The following is a 15,009-nucleotide window of genomic DNA, read 5'->3' as shown; positions in this document are numbered from 1 at the left end:
ATTCATGAGCTTGTCACTAAAAACATTTCCGTAATGATAAGAGGATTCATGCTTTATTTTTTTAGTCTACAGCTTAGCATGTACTGGATTATGTTGCTCAAACTCCTTTGCAGTTACAAAAGCTGCTAGCTTCCATATGTGTATTTTTTTTTATTTTTATTTTTTTAAGGAAGGATGGGATTATTACCCACTGAGCACTTCGTGTAAACTGAACATCAAGAGAAAATTTGACTAAGTTTGGTGAGAAGTGATAAAATTACAGAGGTTAAGTTACACTTCTACTAACAGATGAAAGAGCAGGGTCCTGGTCCAGAATGGCTAGCTGCTGAAGGAAATATCTTTTAATAAAAGCGCAAGCTACAAATTGAGTCAGGCACTAAGTTTGAAGTATTTTTAGGGTGTTATAAACCAAAAAAAAGTAAATAAAGGTAAATCTTTCTGTTTTCTTGAAAAAGCCTACTATTCTTGGTGCTGGTCTCATTTCTGCTGCCATAGAAACTCTGTTCAAGTCAAGAGCCCCTTGCCAAAACCTATAGAGCTGTGGTATATTACATTTCTGTGAAAGGCACCAAGGTACAGGTTTCTGACAGCCCCTGTTCACTCTCATCCTACTGACAGCTCTAGTATCTTCTGCTAGCTCATCTCAGGATTTAGGTATACTAAACCAGGGCTTGTTTGCCTCTTAGGGTGGTGCTTACCCAGCAGGGAAAGTTAACACCTAAACATTAGGACCAATGGGATCAGACAGCAACCCAGAAGGACACGCCAGGAATAAAAGAGATTTTGCTGCATTACTTTCAACCAAGTTGCCCGTGCTTTTAAGTGGACAGCCCCCACTATTCATTCCAGCAAGTGAAACACAACCTGCTGCAGCCGCAAGATCTCTGGTTACCATGCTGCAGAAGAATTATTTTGGGGTGACCTGGATGTGTCTGGCAGGGGAGAGCAAATAGTAAATCTAATGCTGGAAGAAGTAGCATGAGGAGACACAGTGGACTGTTATGTGCTTCAGCAGATATGTAGTTTTGACATCCCGCTTAGGATGGGATCTGTGCAAGATCCTGGCAAGGCCGGGATCTGTGCAGAAGCAGCCTGGCCCTGCCTTGGTGCAGGCCAGGAGAGGCTTCAGCCCTCCATTTCCAGGCCTTTTCCAAGTCAGGGTACGTCAGGAAGAGGATGTTTTCTGTGAGGCACAGCAGGCTATTAAACCTCATCCCGAGGACATGGAAGTGGGTGGGCTGCATTTTCTCTCGTGTTTTACCAAAGGCAGACATTGGCATCATGCTTCAGGAGCCGCGCGGCCCTGGGCCGCTGCGCACTGTGTGGCTCGCGTGTGGGAGGCCACTGCGACGAGGGTGAACTGATTCATTCCCCGAGGTCTGTTTATGCTTTCGGCTTTTTTCTCAGGCTGAAAAAAACGGGTGTCACTCACCCGCGACATCTGCAGCTCCACCGCAGCTGCGTGCTTTCATTTTCTCACTCCACAATTCCTGGAAATCTCTGCTTTCCCCAAGCATAGCTGGTCCATATGCACAACAGCTGAGCTATCCACAGGATTTAAGAGTCCCCGATTACTCCTCAGACGATGGACTAGAACAGCTTCATCATTGCTGCCTATTCCAGAAAGGCCACATGCCTGTTTTTATATGCACACTAAGGATATCACATTATCAATTTGCTGATAACATGCAAGTTTATTGGTCACTAAATAAAGTACTGTGGGCTTCAACTCTTTAGCACCTTTAAAATCCCTCCAGAATTGCCCAAAACTAGGGACACATCGTTTCCCAGAAAACTAAGTCTGAAGGAACTCAGAGCCCTGTTATGCTGACCCCAGAATCTCTGGCAAACACCCCAAGCAGGGATCTAATGTAAGGCTGCTGATAGAATCAATTGTAACAACGTGTTTGCAGGAACATGAGACGCTAAGCAATTGTTTTCTATTGTTCTTTCCTTGGTTACGCATTTATTTTAAGTCTCTCATCACTTATTTGGAATTCAGAATGGTGTCATTACAGTTTGCTAAGAACAGTTGTTTGTAGTACTAGGTGTACAAAATCAGTTGCACAGTTTGGTCCAGAACTTTACAAAATATAGCACCAAAATGTCACAGGAGAAAACAAATGGCTAGAAGAGGTCAGTTATGGAAAGTAAAATGTTAGTTTGTTTCTTTTAAGACACTTTAGAAAAAGGTACAGGTGTAACAAATATAATTTCTTTACCTGGAGGATGCCTACCAAGAAAAAAAAAAAAAAGTAGACTTTCTCTATCTCTATAGAAGTTTTTGGTGTAATTCTGCCCTTACTGTTACCCCTGCAATTTGAAAGGCTGCTGTTGGATCAGAAATCATATTGAAAATGTCTTTTACCAACAATACAAATAGCTGATTATTAAAATGGAAAAAGAATAATGCAAATCTTGAACCTACCAAACATACCCAACACATTTGATGCTTATCATTTTTAAACACTGATTTTGTGGGGATGACTTCTATGTGAAAATTAAAGCAAGTAAATTTTTGCAGATTTTGACTTAATGGGGAAGTGAACTCATGGGTTTTTCTCTAGTTTGTTGTAATTTCCTAGATAATTCTGCATTCTTGTTGTTTACAATTGGATTAATTCTGGTCATCAGGTTCTGCAAGGGATTATTTCTAAGGAAAAAGGTTCTCACCAGGAGGCTGAGTTACACCATTCATCCGTTGAAAAGGAATATTTTACTTGTGTTTTAAATTAAAAATCCATAGAAGATGTTTCCTCAGCAATTTAGCATTTATAGAAGTATTTCTATTGTTTTTAGAATGGCAAAACAAAACAAAACTTGTTTACAGTGCATGAATCTAAAAACAAATTTGACTTAAGCATAAGAACATTTTATAAAGGCTGCTAATCCTTATGAGGACCTCAGCTTAGAGGAGTTGTCATTCACTGTATAATGAAAGAGCTGCAAACAGTGGTTATGACTGGACTGATAAACTAACTTTTTTCCTATTTTTGTTTTCTTCTGCCTTTCAGGTATATGACAGGCCACAAAAACATTCTGCTCTGCACTATGATCCAGGCCTCCAACAAGACTTCACCGGTGACACCTTAAAATCAAAGCACCAGCAGAAAAGTAGCAACCAGCACCATCTTGACTGGTCAGCAAGCTCCGATACTGGATCCACTTCTCAAAGTTGCTTCATCAACACAGAACCCAGTCGAGAAGCAGTTAGTGCCACCAAGGCCACCGCTCCAGAGCCAGGAGTTTCCTTCAGCAAATCCCAAGCAAAGAAGACCTGTGCCAGCAGCACATGGGGGCAGCTGTCAGCCAGCAGCAAAGAGCTTGCCATCTGCAGTGCAGTCCCATCACCCAACAACATTAGTGCGGCCGCCCAGCCAAGCAGCGCTTCTGAGTGCAACCGGCTGTTGCCTCTTGGTGATCAAGAGGGAGGTGTGCAGCTGGAGGCCCCCGATCAGCCTGCTGGGAGTACAAAGAAGAAGTCCAGCAAAAAGGACTTGATAAGTCAAACCATCCAAACTGCAGACATCGAATGGGTGAAGAGTGCTCAGAAAACATTTGATAGCAAATCCCATGACAGCATGGAAGGAAAAAAGGAGTCGTACTCGATGGACACTATGTTGGATGCATCACCCTCAAAGCAGAATCCCACTTCTGCTAGCAGTTGTGAAAGTGACACCAGTCATGTACGAATTACTATCCCAATAAAGTCTCCGACAACAGATTCATCTGGCCACAAAAGGAAAAAAAGGCAATCTACAAAATCTTCCATGGAGAAAACTATCCAGGAGAAAAGCCTGCCTTCTGCACTTGCTATGAGCAGTGAAGTAGCAAACAGGACTAGCTCTCATTCAGAGGGGAGTAAAAAAGATCTTCGAGCCACAAAGCCAGGGAAAGTGATTGAAAATGAGTCCCCCTTAGTAGCTATTGACAGCAGTGTGCTTACTGACAAAGCTTCCCCCAACAGTGCCACCCGACTCAGAAAACCTGTAGCTGTGACACCCACTCTCCTATCCACCGATCTTCCCACAGCTAGCAAATTATCGGAAGTCCAGCACCCCAAACTTGCAGCTAAGCGGCGATGGACCTGCAGCAAACCTAAATCTATCCTTCGGGAGACCTCCATGACAACATCGGAGAAGCTGATGGTGGAGCCTCCTTCAGCCTATCCCATCACACCATCTAGCCCTCTGTATACCAATACAGACAGTCTTACTGTGATCACACCTGTCAAGAAAAAAAGAGGACGACCAAAGAAACAGCCTTTGCTCACTGTTGAAACCATTCATGAGGGAACCTCTACCAGCCCAGTGAGTCCAATCAATCGTGAATTTCCAGGAACAAAGAAAAGGAAGAGGAGACGGAATCTGGCCAAGTTGGCCCAGATGGTCCCAGGAGAGGACAAGTCCATCAGTGAACTCAAGTTTCACAAAAAGGTCGGGAAGCTTGGGGTCTTGGATAAGAAGACTATCAAGACCATTAACAAGATGAAGACCCTCAAGAGGAAGAATATTCTCAATCAGATCTTGTCCTCCTGCTCCAGCAGCATAGCTCTGAAAGCGAAAGTCCAGCCACCATCTAGTGCTGGGCCAACAACCATTGATGCCAGGCTAGGGAAGCAGATCAATGTCAGCAAGAGGGGGACTATCTACATTGGTAAAAAACGGGGCAGGAAGCCAAGAGCAGAGCTGCAGCCTCAACCAGAAGAACCTAAGACAGTCATCAAGCACTCAAGGCCTGTTTCCAGCCAGCCAGAAAACCCAGCAGTGCCTTCCAACCTGCAGTCACTTGTGGCATCGTCACCAGCAGCTATTCATCCGCTTTCGACACAGTTAGTGGGGACTAATGGCAACCTTAGCCCTGCAAGTACTGAAACAAATTTTTCAGAGTTAAAAACTATGCCAAATCTTCAACCTATCAGTGCTCTTCCTACAAAAACCCAGAAAGGAATGCACAGTGGAACTTGGAAGCTGTCTCCACCCAGGTTAATGGCTAATTCACCTTCCCACCTCTGTGAAATAGGTTCTCTGAAAGAAGTCACGCTGTCGCCAGTGAGTGAGTCTCACAGTGAGGAAACCATACCGAGTGACAGCGGGATAGGTACAGACAACAACAGCACTTCTGACCAAGCCGAGAAAAGCTCAGAATCCCGCCGGAGATACTCCTTTGATTTCTGCAGCCTGGACAATCCAGAGGCTATCCCATCCGACACCAGCACAAAGAACAGGCATGGTCACCGGCAGAAACATCTCATTGTGGATAACTTTCTCTCTCATGAGAGCATTAAAAAGCCAAAGCACAAGAGGAAAAGGAAAAGCCTGCAGAACAGAGATGACCTCCAGTTTCTGGCAGACCTTGAGGAACTCATCAATAAGTTTCAAGTGTTCAGGATTTCCCATCGAAGTTACACATTTTATCATGAAAATCCATATCCCAGCATCTTCAGGATTAATTTTGATCACTACTATCCTGTGCCATATATCCAGTATGACCCATTGCTCTATCTTCGCAGAACCTCTGACATGAAGTCTAAGAAGAAGCGTGGTAGACCTGCCAAAACCAATGACACCATGACAAAGGTGCCTTTTTTACAAGGGTTTGGTTACCCTATTCCCAGTGGGAGTTACTATGCACCCTATGGAATGCCTTACACATCAATGCCTATGATGAATCTTGGTTACTATGGTCAGTATCCAGCTCCTTTGTACCTGTCTCACACGCTCGGAGCGGCTTCCCCATTTATGAGACCTACCGTGCCCCCACCCCAATTCCATGCAAGCTCTCATATGAAGATGTCCACCACTGCCAAGCATAAAACAAAACACGGAGTGCACCTACAAACACCTGTGGGAATGGGCCTTGGAGACATGCAGTCCTCTTTGGCTCCTCCAAAGGTCGGAGGAACAAGCCTTTCAAGTGGCCGACTTCACAAAAGGAAACACAAACATAAGCACAAGCATAAGGATGAGCGGATATTGGGGACGCATGAAGATCTGAGTGGTCTCTTTGCTAGCAAGTCCACTGGCTTCTCCAGCCATGCGATCAATGAAAGACTAAGTGGCTCAGATAAAGATCTGTCCTTGCTCAATGAGAAAAGCAAGCATAAGGAGAAACAGAAGCACCAGCATTGTGAAACTGGGCACAAAGGCTCAAAGAGTAACTTTGAAGTGGATACGCTGTCTACGTTATCACTTTCTGATGCCCAGCAGTGGACACAGAGTAAAGATAAAAGTGACTCAAGCAATGATCCCATTGACTCTTGCACAAAAAGATACTCTGGTAATACTGAGAGTAATGCAAGATCAGAGTCCCTGGACATGTTTGGTGAAATGAATTCCTCAAGTGAGAAGCGGGACAACGATGCAAGTGGGAATAAAAGAAGAAGCTTTGAAGGGTTTGGAACTTACAGGGAAAAGGACATTCAGCCCTTCAGGACAAATAGGAAGGACAGAAGTAATTATGATTCTTCGGCCTCTTCAGGTAAGCTCCATTTTATTCCATTTTACCTTACTACATTTTCATTTTAATGCTGAACAGAGGGACTTGCTGTTTCCAACAACTATGTTACGTTACTAACTTCTCTGGATTTTTTGTAATTGAATCCCGTTTTGGTCACGTGTTAAGCCAAAACCTTTAGAAGTATTTGAGTTGTTTTTTTTTATAAAATTTTTTATAAATATTTCTCTTGCCTTTGTGTATTTATCCTTTCTTGAATCAAAAATCCTCCAAAAATGTAGCCATTGTGTTCTGCAACAACAGCAATTGCAAAGCCTGTTGGAAAAGTAGGCAACCCTCTTTTTGGGATCTGATGTCTCGAGGTGGTGGTCATTGCCCAGCCTTTGGGAGTACAGCCACGGTACTGAGCAGTCTTCACTCTGGCCCAAAGTGTACAAAATCTGTTTGTTGATGGGCTGGGCAAGTTGTGGGGGAAGCTGTGGGTCAATGTCCGATGCCTGGTGTAGTGTACTGGTGATCCAGAGGGACCCAACACAGCGATGGCAGTGCTGAATATATGGACACCCTGTGTAAAATCCTCGTGTAAATTTGTCACTTCCAGTTGGCAGGTGTGGTGTAAGGTAATTATCCTGAGCATCAAGTGGCTGTGGGAGGGACTAATGTCATTGAAACAATAAACCCTAGTCAATTGACTCTGAAGAGTTTGAGGATGCATGACTTGGAAATACAAGATGGGTATATAGGAAGCTCTTTTGGATGCTAAGGACATCTGTTCCTCTCCCGCAGAGTTGGGGGAAAGGAATCCGAATCTTGTCTGAAAGACTGAATTGTACTTTACAATAAGGAGCTGCATTTGTGATGACACAGAGGCAGGTGTTTCTCTGCAATATAAATGAATTTAGCCTGGGAGGAAGCCCAGAGCCCCTGCACCATCAGATATTTATCACAAAGCAGATTTCACACTTGGTTCTGGAAAAGGGTGAGCTTTACTGAATCAACCAACAATGGACGGGATTCTGATGTGCTAAAAAAGAGCTTCAGAGAAACATAATTCATAGCCTCCAAAAGGAAAAGAGAATCAGCAGAGAACATAGAGGGAGCAGGGAATTTGTATAACCTGCCAATGTGAGGCTCTTAAGTTTTTTATTGACTTGTAGCTGATTGATATCCAAGGTCTGCTCATCCTTAAGCTACCTAGACATTTCCATTTCCTTCACTGAGACCAGGATCTCTGCTATTATGATGAAAAGCAGTCTAAAATGAGCTTATCCTATGGAAACGTTCCCATTCACGATATCACATTATATCAGAGCAGTTGTGACACCCAGAAGATAGACACTTGGAAACATAGGAAGGAGACTGAATTCAGTCCCTGGCTACATCAGGGTTGCTACATGCCTGTCAAATAACAAAATTATTCTCCAGCAAGCGATGTGGTGGCTATTGCAGTAAAGTTGTGTCCTAGCAAACACGGGTTAAAAGTCTTCAGAATTTTTTACAGGGCTTTTTTGCAGTTGTCCACTGGAAGTTACTGATCTCACGGTCTGATAACAGTTGGATTTGTAGCCTTGCCCTTCTGAGAAGATGTTCGCCAAGCCTGTTTTCCCAATTTAACATATTTCACTTAGGCACAGCAGATTGTCAAGAAAAAATTCTCAGCACTGGTGAACCCAAATGAGTTTCCAAATTAGGGGCATAATCCCCACCAGGCTGATTTGGAAATAGAATTTGTTAAGAAAAAGTCTATTTCCTGTCATTTTCCTTCTGTTTATTGTCCATGACAATAAAAACATAAGATGGAGTGGTAGAAATTACAATAGGAGCTTCATCAGATTTGCTGTTTAAACTCATAAAACTGGTTCTCATTTAAACCCGAATTATTATTTTTATTTATTTTTTGTTCTTTATGATTACAACTGCACACCATTCCCCATGACCTAATCCATCAAGTCACAGATTATGAACTGGTTTCTTCAAGCTATTTCTGTCAAGCTATTATTTAGATGGAAAAATCATCAGCAGTTAACTAAGCAGAGCCAGCTAACCAGAGCCATACCTTGCACTACAAGGAAAAATACTAAAACTAAACAACTCTGCCAAGAAAGGCCTGGAGCCAAGACTGCTCATTAAAGCCCAGGAACATCTGTCTGCTTATGACTGCCTAAGATCTCCGTGCAGCTTTTTTCCTCTCTGCCTTTGACCTTCACTGGGATTCCCAACAGAGGTCCATACTTGAGTCTAGCCATAGCTATTAACTGGTTTCCACTGAGGAGGGATTAAACTTTTCCATGATAACCTTGGCCTTCTTTCTCCTAATTCACCTTGCATTTCCCTGAGGTGGCTAAACAGTGATTGTCTAATCATAAAAATAAAAGGTAAAAGGGAGGGAAAAAAAAAAAAAGTGCCCTATGAGAACACAGCTCTGTCCCAGGAGGCAATTCCGTAGTCTGATTGTTCCTGCCATCCCATATTTGGCATCTTTCACAATTGGTCTCACAATATAAAAGTAATATATAACAGAGATAAGAGGAGACATCCTGAATATTCAGGTGAAAGCTGGAAATAGATTTATATCATCATTTCAGTGTTTATCTTTACTGCATGGGTATTTTGGCATGCTAAGGAATGCCATTTGCAACTTCATAGTGTGTTGCTGGAGATTAAATATGGAGCAAAACCCACCCACCCTGTGTAGAAATATCTGTGATAAGAGCGATGAGAGGACCATTTAGTGCTCTTCAACATTTAGGCTTCGCAGTTAGCTTCGCTGTAGTGTGCTGGTGCAGGTACTGTTGTATTGCTGCTATTTTTATCATTATTACCTGTCTTATAACTGCATTTAGCCAGTTCTGAAAAGTTCAGCATTCCCTGATGCTATGCATTGGCGATGCATGTGGTAGCAAACAGCCCTGCCATATAACCCTAAAGCCTGCATATAATTTTGTGACCTAGAAAGGTTAGGAAAAACCACTACACTTGCTTTCTGGAGGAGATGGAAATCTCTGCAAAAGGGCCAGGTCCCATGCAGGGAGTGCCATCAGCCACCTTGCTTGGCAGCAGCAAGCTTCTCCTTTCTCTGCATGGCACCAGCTTGGGCCATCCCTGGGCATTCTCTAGAGGGGACCTTGTGAGCTCTGGCTCATTTGGAACATCTTGGGACCTCCTGAGGGTAAACGTGCAGTGTAAGTGCAGGTGGCTGTTCTCCACATGCGCTGCCTGTTTCTCCACCATTGCTCTGGAGATCCTTTCCATAAACAATGGTTAATAACTCTCCCCCTTCCTTTCCATCCACTCCCAGTGACCTATTTCTTCCTACTGCATTTTTCAGAAATTACTATTTTTTTTCAAGATTCCTTGTACTCCCCCAGCCTCTCTGTATTTAAAAAGACTGGTTAATGGTACCAAAATGAACACTACTTGCTTATTTGGATGCTGCAGATGACTGCTTGGTGGCATTGCTCAGGCTTGTAGGCAAGGATGCTGCAGGTGCTTCAGACCCTGCCCTGCCACAGCCTGTACTGTCACTCAGGCACGTCCTAAAGAGGTCTTTCCAGCTGTTTTGTGCAATAAGCCTTGGAGTTGACTCTCTCCCTCTGCTCTGCACAACCAGAGGTGCACCTCATGCGTTTGCAACACGCTCTGTTGTCCCTCTGGCACTCTGTGACCTGAGGCGCTGTGCACAGCTGGATGGCTGAGCCTTTCATCTGCTTGCCAGTTGATGCTAAAGCCCCAGGTGAGGTAACGAGGGGGAGGCCACAGATTGGTGACACAGCTGGGCTGGGGAGACTGAGAGCAAAGCTGTGTTTGAAAGAGGTCCTCATGGCAAATTCCTCAGCTTCCTGGCATGTCAGCCTGCTACTCTTTCATACGTGATACTGAAGAAGAGGCTTGAATTGCTGATGAGCAGTCTTAATGCTGTAACTTGTGCCTTGGAAAAGAGTAGGAATTGTTGGCATTCCAGGCTGCAAACCCACACTGCTGGCACCTTGCACTTGTTGAACCTCATTAAGTTCACGTGGGCCCAATTCTCAACCTTGCCCAGGTCCCTCTGGATGGCATCCCTTCCTTCTGTTGTATCACTGCACCACTTGGCTTGGTGTCATCTGCAAACTTGCTGAGGGTGCACTCGATCCCACTGTTTGTGTCACTGATAAAGATATACAAGCAAAGGGTGTCTTGCTTGCATGTTAGGCACCATGGCTGAAAGATCAGCTAATAAGTACATGGGTTTCATCACATGTAGCACAGACAACATGCACAGTAAATTTACAGGAATATAAAGTTAATCCTACTCAGCTATTAGGAAGGTAGTAACCATCAGTCTCTGAATGCTGGATAGTTAGCATGACAAACCTGCTTTACAAATTAATGTTTAACTTCCCTACAAGCCCCCCAACCATTCCAGCCCTGAGGTCCAGCAGTGAATGAATTTCTTCTGACTTGACCTTTCCTTCTCAGCTAGTCTGTACAGTGTTGGTTTAAGGCTGAAGGAAATTCACCAACAGGTAGTGTTTGGCCCTAAGACTTGAGAGGAGAATAGGAGCTGTGCCACGTGTATGTACATACACACCAAACCACATTCAGTAAATGCACAACTCTATGCTGCTATTACTTGAAGTTGTTTTTAATGTCTTAATCTTGAAAATGTCCTTGTTCCTGTTAAAAAGCCTTAAGCTGGTTGATTAAACCTTCCAAAGAAAGAGTAGGAGGAATGCTGGAAGAGAGGAGAAGTGACAATCAAGTAGATGAACAACATTCATCTGATGTCAGTACTAACATACTTATAAGTAACCACACGCTGGTGAGGAGTGTCATTTATCCAGATGAGATTTCTTCCCTGACAAAACTCCCCTCTACGGCTCAGTTTTCTGCTGGAATGGGCCATTTCCACGCAGCACAGAATAAATCTCTGGTCATCCTCTCTCAGAAGTCAAATGTGTTATTGTGATTTAAAACAGGACTTGCTATGAGCAAAAACAAGCATGGTGAAATATTAGCAAAGCCACCATGAGGGTTTTCTTGTTGTTGTTTCAGAAACAGCATATGCACTTCTAGACCATTATTATGAAGCTTTAATCACCCAAAGTTTTACTGCTTTTCAGTAGTGGGTAAAATTCTTTCTTCTGAATCTATAAGGAAAACCAAGACAAATAAGAGTAGTCAACTGTCTTAGTAATAAAACTTTGCTTATTTTTTTGTATATTATTTTCCATTAATAATATTTTTATAGATCCAGCATTGGTTCATTATTCTGCAGTGAATATATTACTTCAGGAATAGTGGAAATGGGTCCAACACTATATTTGATGAAAGCTTTCTCATTTGGCCATCCCAGAGACATGCTATGAATGTCTATCCTGACCAGGTCTTGTGTGTATGCTCATGGATGCACCTTTACATACTGGGACAAATGGGGAGAAAGGACAATTAGGGGAATGAATAAATTTCATCAAATATCAATTCAAACACATGCATAAAGTCACCTTCCTTTCTTCAGTAGCAAGATTTGATTCGGTGGTATCTAGGTGGTACGTGGCAGTGCGTGCACAGATGCAGAGGTGGGCTGATGTGTGGAGTGGGGTTTGGAGACCTATCTTACATATCCTAGTTTTCTCTTATGACTCCAGAAAATATCTAAACAGGATTAAACCTCAGTGTCTGTCTTGGAAAGGGGGATAAAAGCAGTATCCTGATGCAGAGACCCATGGTGAGTACTTGAAGTGGATGGGAGAAGAGCCAGGCACGAACTTCACTTGCCAGGGACGTGTGGAGCATTCGTCACCCTTCCTCTTCCCAGCTCAGCTTCTGCCATGGTTTCCTCTGACACCCCAGGCTCCTACACAGCTTCAGGCAGCTGCAGCAGTTTTCCAGACCCAGTGCCAATGGGGGGTTGTTCCCTCCCCCTGTGTCGGGTGGGGAGGGACAGGCCCTGTACAGTTACAGGGTGAGTGTTTATACCATCTGGCCCATAAAACCCAGCATTGGAGCTTTACAAAATCCCATTATTTGTAAATACAATTACATTCATAAAAACATCTGTTTGGGCCCCTGGATGCTTGAGCGTACAACCCAAACTACTGAAATGACCTCTGAAAGTGCTATCTAGCCCCCCTAGGAGAAATGTCCTTCTTGTTGTTTTCCGCCAGTCGTGCAGAGAGGAGGCCAAAGTGGTGTGGCTGTTGCTCCATCCTGCCCACGGCAGTTCCTAGAGGAATGGGCTGCTGAGGGAAGACAAGAATGATGGGGAAAACAAGTCAAAGTTTTCCTTGTAAGTGCTTTGACCAAGGCATTTGAAATACAGCGGGTTTTGCTGTCGTTGTTGTTTAACACTGCCGCTTGCTTACTGTGCTGCTTCCAATGTTTGCACTGACCACAGAGAGAAGAAACAAGAGGGAAGCTGGAGTGGGAGAAGGAGCCGGAGTATTTACCACCCAACCAATCTTTTATTTCCTCTCTTAATGATTGTATGTTTATTGTGCTGCCTGAGGCTCAGTACAAAGTCTTTTGGACCAGCGATGAATTAATCAAATTAAATGCTGTGACCCCTTTGCTTTCTGGGTGTGTTACAAGCCTTCCAGAACCCTGCCTAATTTCTGCCTCTCACTTTTCTCTCTGTCCAACAGTCAAGCAGTTCTTCCTTTGCAACTTGGCTGCTCCCAGCTATTTATCTTCACTCTTTCTGGCCAATGCCAGAATGTCTTGTTTGAAGTTTTTATTTAGACCACTGCTGGTTTATGGAATTGTGCAGATTCCACGTTGGGTGTGCAGCAGCTTCACGTCAGACACAATTGGCTTCTGCTGGGCTCTTGGCTTTAAAAGGCAATAAAGAATCAAGGCCTGATTCTCTTCTCGTCCCCGCATAAATCAAATGTGTCTCCATTGAAGTCGGTGAAGTTGACTTCAACCCCAAAGGAGAGAAGTTTCTGTTGTGGCAAAATGAGGCTGTGGGGCTGGGAAGCGTCCCGTTGGTGGCCAAAGTCCATGCGGCTGGGCTCTACCTGTCCTGTGCCATGGAAACTCCTGCAACCAGCCTCAGTTTGGCATCTGTAGGGAAGATTTCATTAGCCCAGAGGGAGAGGACCGGCTAGGATTTTGACAGTGGGTACTTGTTTAAGTTGCAGCCTTAAGAAGCGTTAGAAGAAAAAAGTATGTGTTGTAGCTCTGGACTATACCCGCTATAAAAGCATATTATTTCTCGCTTGAAGGCACTGATAATCTGAGTACAAGGCAAGAGGTCAGTTCAGATCCGTGGAGGAAGTAAAACAAAGCAATTGCTCTATCTTCACTATTAACCTGCCTGTCACTGTGATACAAATCTGGGCGTAGGAAGAGCTGAGCTCAAGAGATCTGCACTGAGTTGGATCCTCCTGCACCCAGGGTGACCTACATCCCATCCAGCCCAACTGCAAACATGAGAGTTGGGGTCTGTGACCTCCCAAGCATTCTCTGGGGAGGCTTTTCTGTTCCCACCACCCACCAAGAGTTTATATTCATCTATCACAGCAAAAGAAAGCTGAAAGAGAATTAGCCTAGTTGTCTTCACCTACCGGATTGAAGCAATGATGCCAAACAAGAAAAGAGCAAGAATTCCTTGTTTTAAGGTTTCACTAAGAAGGAGGTCAGAATAATTCCTCCATGGATCAAGGGCTGAGGGGAAGGGTGAGATAGGAAAGTGTTGACCATGGAGGAGGTTTTAGGATGCAAGGATTCATAATAAGGCTCAGCTATGATCTGTCACAGAAGGCACGCAGCTGGGCAGGAACACACAGGGGCTTTTGCAGCAGCACTGAGCCTGACCAAAGTTTTGCACAGGGTGTCACCGGTTTCAAGAGGCTTTAGGAGTGTGTACAATGCAGAGTTAACTGTCAGGCAAGGGCAGGACTGGATGGCTCGGAGGGATTTGCTAATGAGCTATCAAGCCGTGGGTCACTGGTTGAAATTTAATCTGCAAGAACAGTGAAAGAAAATCAAATAAAAGTGCTGACGTCAGAGTGATGCTGCTGCAGCAGCAAAAGCGTTGCTGGTGCCTCCTGCAGCACACACAGGCAGCTTAAATAAACTGGGCGCAGACTGTGAAGAACTTGCCTGGCTGATCCCAATGGCAAGATACAACACAACCAAGGTTTATTCTATGAGTAACTTGCAGGTGTTAGTGAGGTTGCTTGTGAATGACATCAGCATGTCTGATCACAGACTGTGACCCAAATCCAGCAGTTTAGTTTTAGTGGTTATACACCACTGAAACCTGTTGTGGATGCTCTAGGTAGGCTTTGCCCAGTGGTATCACAGTAGGTGAATCAGCAGCATGCCACTGAGGAGAGGAGCAGCCTCCCGTGATGGAGGATTTTTGTGTTAGGTCCCATGCCAGGGCCAGCAGTGGTGGAAAGGCTTTGCCATTCCTAGTCTGCCTGGCTCGTCTCTTGGGTTGGGGACCAAAGGGACAAGGGCAGTAGAAGGGCAGTAGATGCCCTCAGCATTGGCAGCAGCAATGCACGTAGGACTCGGCACACAGGGGCAGTCAGGCTTGTGCTCCTCACTCTGGGAGTAAGGAAA

General features: G+C 44.2%; 1 protein-coding gene across 6 annotated transcripts in view; it reads left to right on the top strand.

The window, feature by feature from the left end:
- The window catches only part of SETBP1 (SET binding protein 1), a 257,775-nt gene that overhangs the window by 175,831 nt on the left and 66,935 nt on the right, over window positions 1-15,009 (top strand). For all 6 annotated transcript variants that reach the window (XM_040540143.1, XM_040540138.1, XM_040540142.1 and 3 more), the window contains one exon: window positions 3,015-6,480. In XM_040540143.1, coding sequence (XP_040396077.1) covers window positions 3,015-6,480 — 3,466 coding nt within the window. The remainder of the gene's footprint in view (window positions 1-3,014; window positions 6,481-15,009) is intronic.

This window comes from Cygnus olor, chromosome Z (assembly GCF_009769625.2).
Source record: "Cygnus olor isolate bCygOlo1 chromosome Z, bCygOlo1.pri.v2, whole genome shotgun sequence".
Lineage (NCBI taxonomy): Eukaryota > Metazoa > Chordata > Aves > Anseriformes > Anatidae > Cygnus > Cygnus olor.
The sequence above is the reverse complement of the archived record's forward strand: the minus strand, read 5'-3'. Positions and strand labels throughout refer to the sequence as shown.